The sequence below is a fragment of the Ascidiella aspersa genome, chromosome 9, assembly GCF_963924565.1.
Source record: "Ascidiella aspersa chromosome 9, kaAscAspe10.2, whole genome shotgun sequence".
Classification (NCBI taxonomy): domain Eukaryota; kingdom Metazoa; phylum Chordata; class Ascidiacea; order Phlebobranchia; family Ascidiidae; genus Ascidiella; species Ascidiella aspersa.
This window is the reverse complement of record NC_139455.1, coordinates 14,698,799-14,720,928: the sequence shown is the minus strand read 5'-3', so window position 1 is coordinate 14,720,928 and position 22,130 is coordinate 14,698,799. Positions and strand designations below refer to the sequence as shown.

At 35.6% G+C, this 22,130-nt stretch overlaps 1 protein-coding gene across 1 annotated transcript; it reads right to left on the bottom strand.

The window, feature by feature from the left end:
- Positions 1-5,419: 5,419 nt before the first annotated feature.
- On the bottom strand, positions 5,420-11,383 carry LOC146133154 (ATP-binding cassette sub-family E member 1-like). Its single transcript, XM_083396565.1, has 2 exons — positions 9,841-11,383; positions 5,420-6,576 (listed from the first exon to the last, which is right to left on the bottom strand). The coding sequence occupies exons 1-2, from the start codon at positions 11,347-11,349 to the stop codon at positions 6,283-6,285; spliced, it is 1,803 nt and encodes a 600-aa protein (XP_083252691.1). The 5' UTR covers positions 11,350-11,383; the 3' UTR covers positions 5,420-6,282.
- Between the last annotated feature and the right edge of the window lie 10,747 nt (positions 11,384-22,130).

Sequence of the window (22,130 nt, the reverse complement as noted above, 5' to 3'; positions counted from 1 at the left end):
GCACAAGTTTTATTTGCGGGCATTTTAAGTTGCGAGGGGGTTGCCATATGAAACTGATATGGTTTAACTCGCAGTGTCCGCTTCGGACGTTGCAGTGCGTTAATTCCTGGTAGGGCGATATTAATTTATCGTTTTGATGGTCGTAAAGAATTGTTGAGCGCGTTAACACGGCGTTGGTTATAGTTTCGTGGGTCGTAGTCGGCCATTTATATTCGTATTTCGGGCGGTTGTGTGTCCATTGGGATTTTTAGAAAATGGTGATCTGGTTTGTACACGGCCACACGGCAGCGTTTTACTGTATTGGGTGTGTGTCTATAACACGGAGGAGAAGATTGGATATCATATTCAGCCTTTTTTAATTGAGGGTTGCACACTGGGAGCACTAGAGTAAGGGATGCGCTTAAATTATTTACATAAAATATTTAGGACATTACAAACGTGAGTAGGATTTACTCCTAAAGTCGCGTTTAAAGACCTACACGAATTGAATCATATAGTTTGCAAGTGAATGAATTACTATGATTTTAAGTACCTCCGTTATAAATGGTGAAAAACGTGAAACTATGAAAACAAAATTAAGGAGGGGCAGTTATTTGTTCGGAATTAAATTCTATTGATTTTTAACATTGAGCAACATTTCCTTAAAAAGTTGCATATTTTAGTTTGCACAATTCGTTCAATGTAAGTTTCAAAATAACGACGCATCACAAGAAAATACGCTTTGAAATTGCTGCTTATTCACTATTGCTTTCAACAAAAGGCAGGAAATGGGGTGTCCCTAAAGTTGTGATTTGAAAGCTAATGTTTCACGTGTGGATAAATCATTATGCTCTTTGATACGAGGTATTTAAACTCGTGTGTAAACGCGGCTGGGTGATGAGAGAAAAACAGACAAAAACCCAAAACGTACCAATTGTTCGGAAATTTAACACAAAATTATTTCGTGCGCAACAAAATTAAGTCGTGATTCTCAAGTTTAACGCGTTGATTTCAAACTATTGAGCTCCAAGCACAAAAATTAAGCTCTTTTAAAATTTATCAAAAGATCGTGCGATCGACGTTTAAGCTTAGACTTCATAGATATAGACTACACATAATTTGCGAAATGCGATACATAATGGTTTGATAAACAGTCGCATAAAAACAATTTACAGACCTTTCGGTCGGTATTTTAATAATTATACATATATATATTAAAAGTATAATAGATTTTCACCTGATAAACTAGGCAGAATCAGTTATTGTGAAATCCATAATTCCGTTTCGTTTTCCATGATTCCAAACGGTGGTGATGTCTTTATCGGCAACGCTTGTTTATATTTAGTGTTCCGTAATCCAAGCAAATGCTTTGCTGACGATATGGAGCGTCTTTCGATGTATCTTTCGACGAGATCAATTCTTCCAACAGCTAGCTTCTTGCAGGTTTCAAACATAATAGTTTTTAGGCGGTCGCTTGTAGGTGGTTCGTTCCTCACTCGGGGCACCAATTTGAGGCATGCGGGTTTGTTTACAAGTGTCATTAAACTAATTTGCCTCGGCAATCAACCTCGCTATTGCTTCAATAAGTTTTGCTGTTGTCTGATTACTAATCCACAAAGTTTGTGTTGGCTGGTGTTGAGCTGGCCAGCCAGAAGCCGGCAAGCAACACAACCACTCACTGTATTGGCTAGACAAGACTGGATTGGTTCAACAGCAGAACAACTTGTAAATTGATCCTGAGAACTGGACATTTTATTTTTGTAAGCAATCCTTTTTATACACAAAACTTAGAAGAGAAATTTTCTGTGCGAGAAAAAGATTATGACGCAGCAATGACACGGCAAATGTTACATTATCTAATAGTAATTTCGTCACACGGGTGTTGGCTTATCGCCTTTCTTTCTCAACTTATCTCCTACAAGGAAGTTAGAATCTGCCCATATTAGTACACGAAAAGCGGCTTCTCTAACTGTAAACACAATTTCAATCATTGTTTTGAGATGCGGCTAATGTGCCAATTCTCAAAGCGGCGATTTTTAAAGTCGCACATTTTAGTAAAATATAAGGAAGGATATGCGTCAATTTTTGCTATTTGTCATCTGTGAACAAGTGGCCGAACTGTTTCGCAAGGCACTGGCAATTTACCGGAAGTTTTCACTAAAAAACGCACACAGTAGCAATTGTCAACATTACATTTTCGAGTTTAGACACATAAAGCTCTTTGATAAATAGATATATTATTACAATTTTGATAAATATACAACAGGATGTTTTTGGTAAGGATGCGTTATGACAATTTTGATAATTAGACAAGAAATAATAAAGGGGCGCATGTTTTTGTTGTTCGTTAATTACTTAAAACGATTAATTAAACACGTAAAAATGGCCACTCGCACGTTATTACGACCGCAACGAAAGGAAACTTCGTTGCATCTCACCTTTTGAAGGATCACAATAATAGCATTGGGTATGATTTGGAGTTTGACATTAGGGTTTAAGAGCCGGGTTTAGGGGTAGGGCTGCGTTTAATATCTAACAAATTAGCAATTCAGTTAAACCTTGTGAATTAGGTCTATTAACCTCAATAACTTCAAATTACGTCTCAATTTTAAAACAGACGCATTCAATTAGCTAGTGGTTATTTCCTTTAAAAATAATGTAAGTTTCAAGCCTATATAAGGACACTAAAGCAGCTGTTCCTAAACTGGGGTCCGTGCAGCAGTTTCAGAGGGTAAAAGGGTCCTCCGGGCAAATTTTTAGAAAAGTTTGTGAACCGCTGCACTAAAGCAACTAAACCAGTGGTTCTCAACCTGGGGGTCGCAAGGGGTTGTCTGGGGGGGGGGGGGGTCGCCGTGTAGTGTTTGATAAAGAAAAACTTCATAAGAAACAAGCAATATGAACCAAAAGTTTAACAGTATAGAATGCACAAAAGCAACGCCAGTCTACCATTCGTCTTTCCGTGGCTTTTGCTGCAGTGATCCTGTCGCGTTTATGACGTCACCATTACAAAATTCGGGCAAAAAACGATAAATTGTCTTAATTTTAACTGCTGTGTTCGGCGGTTTTTAAATTATTAGGACAGTAAGCTTTCTGTTCTATTTGGCCGAATTTATTTGGAACTTTGTGGGATAAAGTAAATCCACGGGCTCAAGAGGCCTCCAAAATTGTTTATACCAACTTTACCAACGAAAGTCAAAAAAGTTTTCGCGCTTCGCGCGATTATTTGGCGTATTTCGACAATTTTTCTGTGCAGCCTAAAAGCGTCAGATGAAGTATAGGCCACTTTAGTACCAAATTTAAATTTAGGCTAACTTACAATAAAATTTGTGCTAGGTTTACAATAGGTGACAGGCAAAGTATTTCTACTTGTCAGCGGTATCATACTTTTGCATAGGTTTTTCTAAAACATCAACAGAATTCCGGTAATAACATTTTTTGGCCGTTTTAGCAAAAGGAAATAGAATTTACAGAAAGCTTTATTATTGAACTACCGTTAACGACTAACCGTTTTTTTGTAAATTTGTATAAAATTTTGGCTGCTCACCAAGAAGAGTTACCTCCATTGATTCTCTTTAGTCTCGCACTAGATACATGCTTAATATTATTTGACCTTAAATATCTGAATTTCCCACCAACAGTGTCCTAATATTTAACCCATCATCTGACAACCCTGCTGGCTCAAACCGTAACTTTAGCTTGTTGTGCAACGTGCATAGCACATTTTAGCCAAATTTTGATGCAATCCTAGCGTAGATTTTTTTCCTTTTTGAATTTTTTCAATTTTAAAATGTGATTTGTATTTCCCAGGTTTATGCATCACACACTATAATTGGGGGGTCGCGCAAGTTATTGAAAACTGAAAAGGAGTCGCGAGAACAAAAAGGTTGAGAACCACTGAACTAAACAATAGAACAATAGATTGTTGATTTTTGAAAACAATCAGGAATTTAAAACAATACTCGGCTCAGCTTTAATAAAACCACTTTAAATATCCTGCTGAGTTTTGTTAACTGTAGTTAAATTTTTGTCAAAGTTTTGCACAGCATTGTTGCGCTAACGAATCTAACTTCAATAAAGCAAGTAACTAGGAAAAGCCTAGGGTCGTCTGAAATTAAAAAATATTATAAAATAGTAAATTAAAAATTGAGGGTGTACTTATAATAGGATTTCGAATTTAAAAATATCGGTTTTCTGTAGAATTCTTCGCGCCCCCGAACGCTAATTTCCACTTTTTAGTTTTTGTAAAGCATATTTGACATTTTTAGTGATTACTCCAGTCTGTGCGACGCCAATTGATTTCGAAAATGCTACCGTAATAAAAGTGCATCTTTGCTTGTATAGTGCTTGTTTGGTAAACGGAATTGGCGAAAATTTGTCAAAAACCAAAAATAAAATAGCCAGCTAAAAACGTTTATGGCCCACCTAAAAAGCTGGAGAGCTCACTGGCAGAGAAGCCTGTCTTTAAGCAATAAAGTTTTTGTCATAAATCCATTGTTTACGTCACAGGTAACGGCTGTAAATGCACTGGGAATGTTTAAACGGCCTGCTCAAAAATATCGGTATGAAATATGAAGTATCAGACATCCCGACCTGGAACTAATAACAATGTGAGTTTTTTATATCTGAATTCATTTTATTGTGATAGCACATTATATCTTTTAAATATAAATATAGTATCAACAGTTCCATGGCTTTACTAAAATTAGACACTAAACTAGATTACCATTTATGTTTAACACAGCGGTTCTCAAACTGGGGTCCGCGAGACAATTTTCTGGGACCGCGAAGCACCTAACAAAAAATCAACACGACGCTCCTAAAGAAGATTTTTTTCTGTGCATTAAAATTTTCAGGCAACTTACTTTTCCAAACAACCTGATTAGTTGTTCATTCACGTAATTGTACGCTTCGAGTTAAATTGTGCATTGTGACGTCATAGTCTTGCATTGTTCTAATGAAAATTACGTTTTTACAGCTGCTGCGTTGCCACTGTGAGCTGTGCGGCAACGGTTTTAAAATTGTACATGATTGCTTTGCTCAAATAAAGTGATTCGCTAGAACGGTTAAGGGTGATATAGCCGAGCTGACAGCAAATAAGCAAGTGCACCCGCCCCATTTTGATACCATTAAAAACAACGCGTTATTTTGTGTTTATAGGTTTATTTTTTCGGCGCTCTTTCACTATTGTACGTAAAAATTAATAAAAATTTTTTTTTCTTAAAATGCCGCATACCACAACGCATATTGTTTGGGTTAGGTTGCGGGTTAGCGTTTGGTTGAGGGTGGGTCAAGTTATTATTAATAATAAACATAATATTACTTGACCCACCCTCACCCAAACAATATGCGTTGTGGTAAGCGGTATTATTATTTTTTTTTTTTGCATAACTTTTCACGTACAATAGTGAAAGAGCACCATTTTTTCAAGGGACAGTGAGCAATTTAAAAAAAATTGGGGGGACCGTTGCGTAATTTTTTTAAAAAGTTTGAGAACCACTGGTTTAACATATTTTCCAAAAGTACGTTTATTTAATCTTTTCATTGTGATCATGTTATGAAGGCGTGTGGCCACTCAATACCGCCCTTTCTTAAATGTAAACAGTAGACCTATTTTCAATTGTAAAATAACCCAAGGTCCGCCCCAATCAAAAGTTGCTATAATGAAATGCTTTCACAAAATTGTCAGTAAAAATAAATTATGGCCCGCCGAAACCTTTCTGCGGTTGAATTTGGCCCGCGACTAGGAAAAGGTTACCGACCCCTGGTATAGACAATGACCCTATTCAACTGAAACAGTATAAAATCCTATTTATAAAAAATGTTTTTGTTGCGCCTATTTCAGAAGAGGTTTGTTTTTTAACCCAGAAGGACAGGTAATTTGCCATAACAAGTGTCCTCATTTTTATACATTTTGCAAAAAATGTACAGTGTTTAATGAACTATGCCTTCCATATAAACACACTAAGGAATACGTTACAACATTATAGCAACTTTTAATTACAATTGTACTCCTCAATCAAATTGCTGAAAACGACAGTTAATTTCAATTGGAAAAAGAAGCAAAATCCAGAAAACCTAGCATAGCATACAAAATCCGGTATATAAGATGCTTTCATTTCTTTATACAGCTTTTTGCTATTTAAAGTGTGTTAGAAATGAAATAAAATACATAAATTAGATGCAATATTTTTCACCCACATTCAAAAAAACAATCCAAATAACTTACAATACCCCTTTCCATAATAGCAAAAATCTTTTTCTTAATAAAAAAACTAATAAAACAGTTCAAAAAAATATCTTATTTTAATCTTCTAAGAAAAAAAATTGTCCAGTTTTTTTCTGCCCAACATCTTTTACAGAATTTCGTTTGTTAATGCGAGGCCTGAAATTGTTTGGATCTCGACGAAAAGTAATCTCAAGGGATTTTAAGAAGGCATTCATCCCTGCAAGTAGTAGTTGTGGATGGTTGGCAGTTGTCTTTATTGATGGGGTCCCATCAAACACAATTACTCTATCCGCCAAGTAGGTAGCCATGATGAAGTCATGCTCAACCACAAACGCAGTTTTTTTTGCATGCAATATAAATCTTTTAATCACCTGCAAAACAATATTTGTTACAACTTGATTATAGAGCTGAGTAAATGTCTTATGTCAAAGATTAAACATTGAAAATACAATTCAACACACATTTAAAAAATAAATAGGTAAGAAAATAGTAGAAGATTAATATCATTTCACCATGTTTGTTTGTATGCATTTATCTCTAATTTATACAATTTAAGTTCAATTGATTTTCTGTTTTCTAATAAAAGTGATTTTTGAAATTAAAACTTGTTTGTGATAAGTTTTAGGCATAACTGTTGTTAATATATTGAAGGTTATTTTGTAAGATTAGTAAAATTGGGTAAGATTAGTAAAAGGAGGAATTAAGTCAAGCCATTTGTTCAAAATACTTGAGCCAATCAAGTCATTTTGCCCCAATGTCCGAGTCAAGCCAAGTTTTTGAAAACAGTGACTTAACTGCACTTAAGTCATTACAACACAGGCAAATACCTTTACTGAATATAATTTTTGCCAAGACGGTTAATTTTTCCCAACTTTTTACACTGAAAATAGTTTCTTGGCTTGAGTATATTTATTTTAGGCATACCCAAAGAAGTAAAGAATTCGGCTGAAGACTTGACTTTGACTGTAGGTTATTTTAAAAAGGTTGGTGGGTAAATACACTACTGACCTTAACAACTTTTTTGGCAAAATTGCCTTGATAAATTACATTATGTCAAACAATGTGCACATTTTTGTTGTGTACTTAATCTTTAAAGACCTCATCCAAAATAAAACTATTGGAGATCAACCCAAAAGTAAATTGTAGGACTTTGTGCTCAAATTCAGCTAAAATTTTTTTTTTTTTTTATTGAAATCAGGTGCCCTCCTAAGGGTTCTTGCTTAATGCAGGGTTGGACTTAAGCACTCGCCCACTCGCCAATGCGAGTACAAATTGCTCTTGGCGAGTGCTGATTGACACCCACTCGCCCGACTGGCGAAAAATGTAATTAGTTGGTGCAGGACAACTTGTGTTAAGCGCCACCACTAAAATTATTTTCTTAAACACTAAGGTGCAAATACATTCAACACTACACAAATAATAAGGTTAATCGAAGTCACGTTCAAAGTTTGTTTACTGGCGAACAATCAATAACGTAATTGCTGCAGTGGTAAACAGTTATGTGGTTTATTGTTTAACTTCAACGTCGTTGACGCCTTTGGAAAAGTTTATTGGACGTGCAGTTTTGGGTAACAATAAGTTCAAAGCAAATGTCTTATAATAATATTTGTAAGCAATGTTTTTTTTAATATTTTGAGGGACTATAACGGACCACTGAACACTACGATATTTGAAATATCGCCTACTTGTGTAACTACAGCTGAGCATTAGTAATTAGTCTACCTAAGTATGTTGAATAACTGTATGTAAATATTTTATACCGTATTTAAGATAGATACGAATCAAAACCATTGCGGACGCCCTTGGAAAATAGAAACGACCCACTATAGGGCATCGCGCCGCACAGAACCTCTGATGCATATGGTTGTTAACTCAGCGAATAAATGGTTTAGTTGTAAATTTACAATTATTTTGTCATTATTTTATCTGTTCAAACAGTAACTATAGTGTTAGGCGAAATGTGGCGCGAAGCAACCTGGATGAAACGTACTTGAAGCACAGAAAAAACAGAATACAAAAAAAATATTCATTTGTTTGTTCAACCATTCATTTGTTCATCCATGCATAAAAATAAATGATCAAACTTTTATAAAAACAAATGTTTATGATAGGTTGGAAAGAACCCGCTCGGCCGCGGTCACAGCCGCGCATTTCATGTAAAGTCAACGTAAAATTCAGTCAGCCGCGAAAAATCGGTCAAACGCGCAAAACTTTTGTCGCGCTAACGTTTTTCAGTATAGTACTGCATTTTCAGCCGTGCAAATTTTACAGATAACTTTATTACAGCGGCGCAATTTAAAGCTGCAAAATTGTCTCTCCCGCGCAAAATCTAAAGTTTACAATCTGGTGTTTACGTATAGAAAAATACAGGTTAACGATAACCCAAGAAATGACCGCGCTAGGACGGAAATTTGCAGACAGCGTGCCAAAAATTTGGCGAGTGTAATTTTTTGCTTACTTAAACCCACCCCTGTATTGTAATTGGTTTTGTTGGGGGTTCCTCAGCCTAACCATCCAAAGGGGTGCGGTCACACCACAAAATTATATATATACTTAATGGACCAACATCCATTACACCAAATTGGTTGGAAACCACTGGACTAGTTAATTCCGGGTGGAGATGCCAGATTTTAATCAGTATAATTGTAAATTATTCTGTTCAATAGATGCATAGAACTAGAATTTTGTTTTTACAGAAGGCCTTAAATTTTACTTCTAAGTATATAACATCACAAAATTCCCTGATGTGGGGATTTTGTATAAGTAAGATAAATTGAACTGTTGTGATTTATTAATTTCATTCATTAATATAACAACAAAAGTGTGACATTTACTCATTTCGAGAATGCCCATTAAATGGTTTTATTAGTTTAATTATAATAACTTAATAAAAAGTAAATAAAAAAAAAAATACCATAATATGCTTTGACCTAGCGACTGAATTACTTAAAAAAAATATGCGCACATTTAGGCACTAGTATTAGCTCAATTCGTAAATCGTAACACAACTTTTCTGCCATGTGGCAGTTATAGGCTGTAGCTATAGGTAATTTCAACTTGCAGAATATAAAGTAAAACGCCCCACCAGTAATGGGAAATAATGCTTAAAAATGTGGCAAATTTGGTCATAATTTATGAGAAAAAGATTCTTAAATTGTACGCATGAATATAAACATACATTATTTTACAGGACAGTTTATCATTATTTAGGGGCTAATCACCCCAAGTTTCTGTTTTGTTTAAAATGATTGGACTTGGACTGCAAATAACTTGTTTAACAACTGTATAAAAGAGTTTGAAGAAAAACAAGACAATGAGTTCTATACTAAATTCATAAAATAACAGTTTAAAATGAATATTTCTACACCTATATAAATATTGTGTGTAAAGATTTTTGTTTATTAAAGTGGCAAAAAAAACTGTAGGAAATGTATTTTAAATTACCAGTAAACCAAGTATTTTTTTAAATATTTATTTGATAAAATTCAGAGAAAAAAGCATTGGATTATTAGTTGATAAGTAATATTTTATCTAAAAAAGTTATAAAATAAAATAAATAAAGGAGAAGCTTTACATTTCTCTTTTTACAACTAAATAAATTTTGAAACAGTAAGTTTAATACTATGTCTACTAACCTTCGCCGCAACAATACGTTGTTCAGAATCCAAATAAGCCGAAGGTTCATCTATAAGGTAAACATCTGCAGGTTTTCCAAGACAAAGAGTAAGAGCTACTCTTTGCAATTCTCCTCCAGACAAATTCTGAATCTCCTGGTCAATAATTGCATCAATCAGTAGTGGTTTCATGACATCAGTAATAAACTGTGGATGTATATATGCACTTCTAATTTTTTGGTGAAACAACTGACGGACTGTTCCAGTAGATTTTGGGCTAATTTTTTGAGGCTTGTAACTGATATTGAGAGTTGGCACCGAGTCACCTTCATCTGGTGCAAGTTTTCCTGCCATCATTCGTATAAAAGTTGTTTTCCCTGTACCATTTTCTCCAAGCATGACAATAATTTCAGAGTCTGTAAATTCACCACTTTTTACAGTGAGCTCAAAATCTCCAAGTTTCTTAACCATGTTACCATAGCGGTACCGGCACATCTTCTTTATTTCTTCTTCACTATCTGCAGTTTCTGATACTTTAAACACCAAAGCTGATTCACGGAACCTTAGATTTTCAGAGGGAACAAATCCATCTAGAAATATGTTGATACCCTCACGGACTGAGGAAGGCATGGTTACCACTCCATATGCACCAGGCACACCGTATAAGCAACAAATAAAGTCTGATAAATAATCTAGTACACTGAGATCATGCTCTACCACAATTACATAGTTGCTTGTCTTGACTAGACTGCGAATGGCTAATGCAGCATTCAATCGTTGTTTTACATCAAGATATGACGAAGGCTCATCAAACATGTATACATCTGCTTTTTGCACACAGACAATTGCAATTGCAAATCGTTGTAATTCTCCACCAGAAAGATCAGAGATGTTTCTTTTTAAAACATGGTTAAGTTCAAGAAGTTCACAATAGTATTCTTGTTTGCCAGTGTCATCCTTTTTGTCAAGCATGGATTGGACTGTACCCTTAACTGCTTTAGGAATTTGATCCACATATTGCGGTTTAATCACCGCTTTCAGGTTATCTTCAACAATTTTTGTGAAATAATTTTGCAACTCTGAGCCCCTAAAATTGTTTAAAATGTCATTCCAATCTGGTGGATCATCAAATCTACCCAGATTTGGTTTCTGTTTTCCTGCAAGAATTTTTAATGCAGTTGATTTGCCAATTCCATTTGTACCCACCAAACCCAAAACCTCTCCAGACCGTGGAATAGGAAGTCTATGCAATTTAAAAGAGTTAGCACTATACCTGTGAGTTGTATCTTTTTCCAAATTGCTGGGTAGATTTATAATTGAAATTGCTTCAAACGGACATTTCTTGACACAAATTCCACAACCTATGCACAACTCTTCTGATATCCAAGCAATCTTTTCTGCAGGAGTAACCTCAATACAGAGCTTGCCCATCCTGACCACAGGACATGAACGTTTGCATTCCTGTCTGCATCTCTTTGGTTTGCATTTGTCAGAATTGACAATCGCAATCCGAGTATTGTGGTCAGACATTATTTCCTAATTAGTGCGTAAACTATTCTGTAACATATCTGTCATATAAAGAATTTTTTTACTAGAAATAAATAAAAGGCAAAGCATTTTGCATTTCAATGCTTCAAGAACAAAGAGGTATCGCATTTATTTGTAAGCCTTGAAGTAAATTACTCTAAGCACTAGGGTGGAACTACAAAACTATACTTTTGTTTCATAGTTCATGGTTTAAAAATCATGAAATGACGATCACCTAAGTCAGTGCTAAGCGAACCTTTTTACACTTGCGGCATACCAACAGAGCTTTAATAATACTGGCGGCACAACTACAAAATATATGCCAATCAACAATAGAAAACATCACAAGAACCTAGGCAGCCAAGAGAAAAAAGAGTGATTCATAATGAAATGGTCCGAAGGTAGCAGTTTTACAAATTACATTCCTTAATCTTCTTTATTTTGCGGTTGCAGACTTCCTAAAAATTTCTGGAATATCAAAGTTCCGAAAAATTGTGCCCCCTTACAATGGGTATAGCTGATTAGACAAAAGAGGACTTTTAGATTTCAAAAATGAAAATGGTCCTTCATAATTTTTTGCTTAATTTATTTTTCGAAACAGCTACCAAGAATAATTATATAATCACAAAATGCTAATTTACAATCATACTTTATGGGTTTCAAGCATACGGTAATCTCCCTTTCAATTTTGATGTAAAGTTTGAAAACGCTGTTTTTAGTTTATACTCCTGGTAGTTAAGTCAGTTAAAAAAAATATTTTGATATGTGATTTCCTGCGGAAAGGTAAAATGAGTTACGTTTTAGAACCATTATAAAATTACACCTGGCATAAGGTCAAAATGCCTATTTTTGAGATGTATATTTTTTGGATTTTAATCGACTGATTAATAAAAAGTACCCCCGGAAAACGCACGATAGTGTACCTCAGAAAAAGTTGCGGCATGGTCTCACGGCACAGTGTGACATAACGTCTACCAAAGAAAGTCGTTTTCATGTGCAGATATATTAACCGAAGTGAAAAACACAAAATTTGAATTCAATTTGAAGTGGGTCAAACTTTTTTCCAGCATTTGAAGTTAAAGCTGCTGTGGTAAAATATGCGTCAAGTCTACAAGTGAGCCCGAAATAGACAAAATTGTCTAGGTGTTTTCCTAATTTTGTAACGCTGTAGACCACCCTGATCGGTGTGATGTAACAATGTGTAAATATTTTTACTGTGATGTTCAATTGTTAAATAATAAAACTTCATGATCAAAGGTATGAGCTTTCAACAGTTAGTCATTTTAAATCACCTACTGTTTGATTTTCTTCTATTCACATAAAAATGGTGAACATACAGAAAAAATAGTAAAACTACAGAATTTGTTGTGTGACTAACTTTCCATGCTGATTTAAAACTGGGATTGGTTTAGCGTCAACAACTTTGAATGTTTTGGAATTAATGGTGCTTTTGTTATAGGGTCAGATTAGGTTAATAGCAAGGGTGTATTTAGCAAATGAGAATGCTAAGTCAAGCATTTTGCTGTCTGTGCTAATATTTAATATTGGTGTTACGACAAAATTATTGTAATTAAAGCATGTTCTCTTAAAAGGTGGCTTACTGTGACTGTTCAAAGTAGTCGTTTATGTAATGATAGTTACCTCAAAATTATTGGCGCTCTTTCACTATTGTACGTGAAAAGTTATGCAAAAAACAAAACAAAACAAAATAATACCGCATACCACAACGCATATTGTTTGGGTGAGGGTGGGTCAAGTAATATTATGTTTATTATTAATAATAACTTGACCCACCCTCAACCAAACGCTAACCCGCACCCTAACCCAAACAATATGCGTTGTGGTATGTGGCATTTAAAGAAAGTTTTTTTTTATTGATTTTTACGAACTTAAGTGAAAGAGCGCCAAATTATTCACTATATGCATATCCTAAAACCAAGTGGTTAGTGTGTAATTGACGCAACTTACTTTCCCTCAACTGCATCTTGCACTTAAGCTGACTTGGCACACTTCTAGGCACAGAAGTTGCACTAATAGTGGCATCGGCCGTTATGATGTCACTGTTTTGGTGCCCTATTTTGGCACCAGACTTTTTGGACTGTTTGGGGTTAAAATTGTTAGGGGAGTTAGTGATGTACTTAGGGATGGGTTTGGGGCTAGCTAAAATGTCTGTATGATTCTAGCCATTTAGGTGTAATTCCGACTGGTTTAGGTCTTAATCCGATTTTTTTGTAGACTATTAGGTATTAGCGCAATTTTGGACTTATTCCGACGTTGATGTTGTTCTTATTTTGGCTGGAGTCCACTGAAAACCGTTAGCGCAACGAAAAAGTTTTGCGCGTTTGAGCGATTTTTCGCGGCTGACCACATTTTAGGTTGATTTTATATTAAATGTGTGGCTATGACAGCGGCCGAGCGGGAAATTGGTCTTACTTTCCAAACTGGAACCCATTGTCCCACTTAAACGTAAACCTTATTAGGCACTGGTCTAGAATCCTACCACAATTATTAAATCAACGCACAATATTTGGGATAGGGTGCGAGTTAGCGTGTGGGTGTGGGTGGGTCAAGTATTATTATATTCATTATTTAATAACAATACTTGACCAACCCTAACGTAAAACCGGCACCCTAACCGAAATAATGTGCGATGTGGTAGGATTCTAGACCAGCGCCTAATATTCTATTGTTAATTTACCTACAAAAGCGCAAAGGCTAAAAAAATGCAAAAAATACCAAACAAACCAAGAGCATACTAAAAAAGGCAAATTTTTTCGGTTTTGACCGTAAAAAGGCAAATCTAGAAACCCTTAAATCAATAGCGGCAAACAATACTCAAGTTAAAAATTCCTAAATTGCCAAAATATATTCTGTGTTGTTAAAAAATATTATGTGTAATATATTCTGTGTTGGCAAAAGTTGCGCAACACGTGCGCAAAAGCAAAGTCTATAGAAACTACCAAAATCTATAGAAATCACAAGTTGCGCAGCTAACTCGCTCTTCGTTATAGACTAGAGCAGGGGACGGCAAATACGGGATCGCGTCCCCAATTTGGGTCGCGGGACCATTAAGGTTGGGTCGCGAAAGCCTTAATATATTTTAATTGCGGCCTATATTTGTTAAGTTTTTAATTGTTTTATTTAGGACACTGAATTATATACTAGAGAGCCGTCTAACTTTGAGCGCGACTAGCATTGTCACGCGAAATATATTCACCAAGTCCAGTGAAATCGTGAGCCTTTCGTTCGATCCAGGTGATGGGAAAGAGCGCTTGCAATCCAACACTATTTTGGTCATTAACGCAACAATAAACCAGGGAGTCGAACCGGAACTTTATGAACCGGTTTTGGGTCAATTTTGTCCGAACCGTAACCGAACCTGAACCGGGTTTTGTAAGATTTTAAGGAGTCGAACCGGAACTGAACCGAATATTTTGAAATTACCTGAACCTTAACCGAAACCGACACAACTTCTATTTTACAGAGTCAAGTTACGCCATGTTCGAAATTTTATGAAAAATATATGAATATTGAATAAACAAAACGTTAATTTTTTAATTTTTAGATATTTCAATAACAGCTGTTTTTTTCATACGTCACGTAACTTAGATTACATGACTTACAATTCAAAGATTATTCTCTCCATTTAGCGACCCTCATTTTGAGATTTAACGCAACTTGTATTGTATCCGAACCGGAACTTTGTGAACCGGTTATGAAATAACGATGGTCGAACCGGAGCTGAACCGGAACTTTTCAAGTGCTTAAAACCGAAACCGGAACTGTACCGGATTCCGAAAAATCTTTGAACCCGAACCGAACCTGAACCGGAAAAGTCAAACGGCTCGACTCCCTGCAATAAACTAATCTGCTTAGCCGGAATCTGGGTTTACTTCCTAGTATGTTTTTCTAAGAAACTTTATTTTACTTTTTAGCCCGTTTTCTTTAACCAAAGCGTCGTGAGCACGTTGCACACTATAAAAGGTACTAAGCATTATTGTCTCCAAAAATATTAATTATTTTGCAAACATAAACTGCTTAACCACGTTATGTATTTTTTCACAAACTTTAACGATATAAACAAGCTATTATAAGACGCTTTACACAAATCGTTATGGTTAATGCGTTTCTATATACCGGTACAGCTGTGGGGTGTTGTCAAACGACGACCATCCTTTTAAATGAAAAGTATTGCTAAATGCAGGCAATCTTATTGCGCTTGGCGTGCATTGAGTTAGGCCGGACAAACCAGGGTAATTTAACGTTCTTGTGCTAAGATGTCGCGTTTTAGCTTAATTTTGTAACATCATGCCAAATAAACTGCCCCTCAGAAGTCCTTGAGTCCGCGCCTTATAATGTTGAGTTTCCTAAACCGATTGCGAGACGTCGGGCATTTTTAGTGAGTCACGCCAAAAAGCATAACACACCTTTCCAGTAATTGTTGCACAACGCTCGGGCGGGGGTTGAAGGGGTTATGGCGGGGAGTTAATGGGGCTGCCACCCAAGGAACAATTATTGGTTGCTAAATTATATTTATCATCCGAATGAGACAACACACGTAAGGCTTCTACTCAGTTGTGTTACAGAACCATTTCACTTTTCAAATATACAAAACGAATAACACAGACTTGTCCTAATAAATAGAGGCACAATAAGTTACTGTGGTGCTTTTTAATATAATAACATCTCGAGAAGTATTTGGGTCGCGAGACCTTTGTAGTAGTAATTTTGGGTCGCGCCAAAAAGTATTTTCGGACCCCTGCACTAGAGCAGTGATTCCCAAACTGTGTGTCTCGAGATATTGCTAAGTGTGCCGCGAAATTAGTCGTAATTTCGGAAAATAGAGTATTTGTATTACCAATAGGCTTACAAGCAAGCATTGTAGACCTAACTACGCACTATTCAATACAAATCAATCATATTGAGACATTTACATTCGGTTTGTCGCGTGTTAAGGGCGATTTTAAAATGACTCTACTGTTGTTCTGCTGAAAGTGTGACGTGAAATATTAAAAACATTTTTAGTGTACCGCGAGCCAAAAAAATACGGGAACCACTGGACTAGAGACTGGACGCCATGTTGTTTTCAAAGTTACAACAGACTTTCCGCTGGTGGAAAAAGAAAAAAGTCGGAAAATTGTCATTTAATAAACATTTGCCCTTTTTAAAACATTTGATGTGTGGAATTTAATATTAACTGTCAAACGAAACGTATTTGATTAAAATTATTAAAACTAACAAGAAAATAACCGAAATATAGTCAATACACTTGGGGGATCATATTTGGCTTCTAAATACTTTAACAAGCCATTATAAACCAGAGAGAATGTATATATATATATAGATATATATACGGCAGTAACTCGTGATTTAGTGGTATTGAAATAAAGCTAGCTAAGCTTTGATTGTTATTAAAGGTTGACCAGGTGTGGTTTGTGTGGGGCAAGGCGTAACGGCACAAGTTACGCCATAAAGCTACAACTTATATAATTTATATTTTGGCTACTGCGCGTGGCACCTATTTCAGGGGACCGCACACTCGCACAGCCTTAGTCAAATTTGACCCATTGTAGTACCATATTTTGTTGTTTCTTACGGTAACATTGGTATTTTTAACGTCGAATTACACCAATATCACCAAATTATAGTACCGGTAGTGTATCATCATTCACGGTTGCTATTAAACTTGATCTAATGCGACTACCTTCATTTGTGCATCATAGCATGCATATAATTTTTGTGAAGAATGACTTTTTTTTGTAAGTGATGATTAATTATAGGCTATAAGAAATATGAAACCATTTGGCAGGCTAAGAGAGATAATCAAGGGTAGGAAAGGACGATAAATCGAATAATTCCGCCCCAATTAAGTGATAGGCAATAGCGCCTAAAGCGATGAAAAAATGCGTATTCATTAATTAATGTAGCTTCTACACAGCTCTAAACGCTAAATTAAAGTTGCTTTTATACTGGACCCGAAGCGGATATCCAGGAATCGGTTTTAAAACAACTTTAGTAGGGCCGGAGCTAAAACGAAACGTTTCAACTTTCCGAACCAAAACCAAAACTGAAAAAAATAACAACAATATGTTAACCCTTGCTAAACCCAACGACATATTATATGTCGTTGCTAAACCATAACCGTAAAAGTTTATCGTTTTGACCCAGTGAATAACTAGCAAAAGTCAGGAGAGCTGAAACGTAAAATAAAACACGATGGATATCTTGAAAGAACCCGACGACAAATTCTGCAACAATGGTATAGTCACAAAGGCGTATATCTACATATCCCGCTAGGTTTCTTTGTTTAACGAATGGAAAATTGACCATTGAATTTTCACAAAGAAAACCTATGGTTAAGGCAAAAACGCCGTAGAGAAGGTATTGGGGGATTGGGCGCGTCAAACCAATACCTAGCCTATACAACGTTTCGTTTTAGCTCCGGCCCTACTGATATAAGTCTTGGTCAAACTAAAAGAGTTTGCGTATGCATGCCGATAAACTGTAAATTGTGGTATGCGTTGTCAAAATATGACATTTTTTAATGATTTTTTATCTTCGCGTAGAAAACACCAGTTCAGGAAAATTTTGAAAAGTCCATAGAAATAATACAAGTTGTGCAACTGAATTTCATGCGCGCTCAAATGTTTCCCAAATTGCCTCAATTTATAATGGGCTCTTATGGGAGCAAAATAGAAAATCGTCGTTTTTACCTTTTTTTGGCAATTTTCTAAATTATAACGACCCAATATACAAACGTATATGTGTAATGAACGGAATTAAGTTAAAAATGTTACATTTGTGTGTTATATCGCATTAATTTGGTTAGATTGGCGTTCGAACGAAAAAATAGCAACTATAGGTTTACGCATTTTAGTTATAGGTAAGACGCTATTTACCCGGATCACTAAGTAGGTAAATGCATATATAATTACAAGTGGGGCGTTTGTCTGGAATCCTACCACAAGAAACATTATTTGGGTTAGGGTGCAGGTTAGCTTTCGGGTTAGGGTGGGTCAAGTATTATAATTAAATAAATAATATTTGACCCACCTACACCCAAACGCTAACTCACACCTTAACCCAAATTTTTGCGTTAACTGCATAACTGTGGTAGGATTATAGTGTATGCCTAAGGGTAACACTAATTTACGGAATGATGAATGGTCGGAATAGTCGGAATGGAATGAATATGGCCGAAACTAATTTGATGAATGGTCGGAACGGAATGAACTGTCGGAATGAAATGAACGAAGTTGTAGGAACAGAATGATCTGTCGGAATGAAATGAACGAAGCTGTAGGAACAGAATAAACTTTCGGAATGAAATAAACGAAGCTGTTATAGGGTTAGGGTTAGCTTGGTTCATCTCATTCCGACAGTTCATTCTGTTCATACAGCTTCGTTCATTTCATTCCGTAAGTTCATTCTGTTCCTACGCTTCGTTCATTTCATTCCGACAGTTTATTCTGTTCCTACAGCTTCGTTCATTTCATTCCGACAGTTCATTCCGTTCCGACCATTCATCAAATTAGTTTCGGCCCTATTCATTCCATTCCGACAATTCCGACCATTCCGTAAATTAGTGAGCGTTCCGACCATTCATCATTCCGTAAATGAGTGTTACCCTGCCTACTACAGTGTGTCAGGCAAATATCCAATATGCACAGTTTTGATTATTTACCCGGCTAAGAAATTACTTATATTAGTTAGAAAAGTATTCATGAAAATAATGCAATCATCGGAAAATTAAATTATTCAATTATTTTTGTAGTTTTCCTGTTAATCGATAACAAAATATCAATATGTTCAAAATAAAACCTAGCATATTGTCTTACAACAGATGTACCCCTCTTTTTAACAGAATAGTAAAAATATTTAAAATCCTGATTTTACCGGAATCCCTGCTCTAAGATTTGCAAGATATTGTAGCGCACGGCTATTTACCGACTAAGAGATTTTGTGTTTATTGTGCAATTTACGCTGTAACGGCTTATGCCCCAGATTTATTGTTTACTCGCACCAAAGTGTAAATGCTAAATGTGCTGTTCCGCGATTATCTCGGCGGTCAGCAGTTCGATTGTCTGTGGCTACTTAGGCCGCTGTCCGCTTAAACAATGCACAAAATAAATAACAAAAACCAAATGTAACACATACATACTAAAAAAGGGGGAAACCAAATGACTACAGAAGTGGTGTGGAATAAAATCGGTTGCAATAGACTTTGTTGACAACAAGCATAGCTGGCAAGGTAAACCCACAATATATAAACTTCAGCTTGGTGTAGGAGAAAATAACATTGCACTCAGACCTCAATTGATAAATTGTTTCCTAGTGATATGGTCTATTTGTTGCATTACTTGATGCTTGGTTTGGCGACACCCTTTGCAATTTAGAAGTGTTGTGCTGTGCAAATTCCACTCTGTTTACACTTTTGGAGAAATTTTATATAAAAAATATTGTTTCTAAATATACCCTATTATCAAGTTATAAATCCATCGATTTTTCAATCCCGCTGTAAAAACATGAAAAATAAAAGTTTGCTTACAACACACACAACGCTCTTATCCGTTAACAAACCAATAATCAAAATCTATTCCAATGGACAGCACTGATGCTTGTTCAAACCAACAGTACCAATCAGTTTTTAGTTTCATTACACTTTACAATAGTTTCTCATATTTTTGTTTGCATGGTTAACTAAAGTATTGAGGACAACAAATCATGGTCCTGACACGCTAATATCGACTATATTTCGGCCATTTTTAGGCAAATTATATTTATTTTGATCTAAAATTTTTAGTTTGACTAGGATTAATTATTGCCACTCATCCAAATGTTTTTAATTGGTCAAAATCGTTAATAAATTGCGATTTTTTGCTTTTCCGCCATAAGCGTCTATTGTAATTTAGGAAACAAGATGGCGTCCATGTCGCTATAACCAAGAACGAGTTAGCTGCGCAACTTAGCTGTGATTTCTATAGAGACTTTGGATTTACCTGTCATATAATATTTGCTTCATTTTGTTAAAATTGTAAGGAAAACGTAACCATTCTATAAATACCCTTTTGAAGTTGTTCGATACGCCACGTAATGTATCACAATAAACTATATTTTCTTACACATTTTCGTCCGGGGGTTTACGGGCGCTCTTTCACTATTGTACGTAAAAATTAATAAAATTTTTTTTTTCTTCAAATGCCGCTTACCACAACACATATTGTTTGGGTTAGCGTTTGGTTGAGGTTGAGGGTGGGTCAAGTTATTATTAATAATAAACATAATATTACTTGACCCACCCTCACCCAAACGCTAACCCTAACCCAAACAATATGATTTGTGGTATGCGGTATTATTATTTTTTTTTGCATAACTTTTCACGTACAATAGAGAAAGAGCGCCGGTTTACGTTGCTAACAATATTTGGGTTAGCGTGAGAGTTAGGATTTTAGACCGTCGCCATTTTTTCTTGTATTTTCGAAATCGCAGGTTGTCCAGAATCCCCCACTTTTATTTACGAGTGGGTCAAAATTAAAATTACAAGGAAGGTATAAATATCTAAGAATAAATATAGCTATAATACTTGACCAACCCACCAAACGCTAACTCTCACCCTAACCCAAATATTGTTAGCAATATAAACCCCTTGACGAAAATATGGTAGGATTTCAGCACCAAAAAAAATCATTTTAGTATGACGCTTAAATTTTTGTGCTGGTCCTAATGACATTATTTGTGTTAGGGTGCGGTTTAGCCTTTTGAATTAGGGTGGGTTAAGTATTATTATTCAATAATGGAAATAATATTACTTGACCCACCCACACCCAAACGCTAACTCACACGCTAACCCAAATATTGTGCGTTGAATTAATAAACGTGGTAGAAATGTAGACTACGCCAAATTTTGTAATGTAGTTTGCGTGGTTATTTACTTTTTGGTTCAACCTCTATCTCTTGGCAATAGCCACAGACAGTGTACTGCAGTGCTACAGGCCTGCACATTGTAAATTGTATAAGCGCTGCAACAAAAGGGAGTAGCTTTATACATGGAGATAACTTAACTTTTGAATGCTATAGCAAACTTTGGCCAAAAAACCTTAAAAAATTAACTTTCAACATTTTTAAGTCACCTATTTTGCATTTTTGAGCAGAGTAATTACCTCATTTTGTGTTGAAATGCAATTTACTTTTATCAAAGTGCCTAATAATTGCCAACAAAGTGTACAGCTCGTGGAAAAACGATTTTGCGATTCTACATATTACTATGGCAAAATATGTGTTGTCTCTTGTAAATTCGTCAAAACGAATTGTTCTTCACTAAAGCAAATGCACACTTAGTTCGTAATGAAATGACCAAGCTATAATATCAATTTGCTTAGCTCAGAATAAAGAAATGGTCCTCTGTGAAAAAACATAAACTTAACCTTATACACAAGTTAGTTATTAACAATACCCCACTTTGGAGTCTTGTTGTTGACAAGGTCGTAGAAAAGTGTAGCGTTTTTTAACTTGTTTTCTTCATGATATACAACATGTAGATGTGGCCAGCCAAGGGAACGCAAAAAACTTGAGGGTATACCAAAGTGTTTTTTACATAGGCTTTGTAGTTGCAGTATATTTCAAGCACTGCATGCACTAAGTTTTAATTAAAATGGATCATTTAGTTTTAAATAATATAATTTTTCCATACTGCACACTTGGTTTCATTGAACACAGTTATATTGAGTTTACAACCAAACTTTGCACACCTTTGAAATTTAGGAAATTTTACGTCACACAAAGCA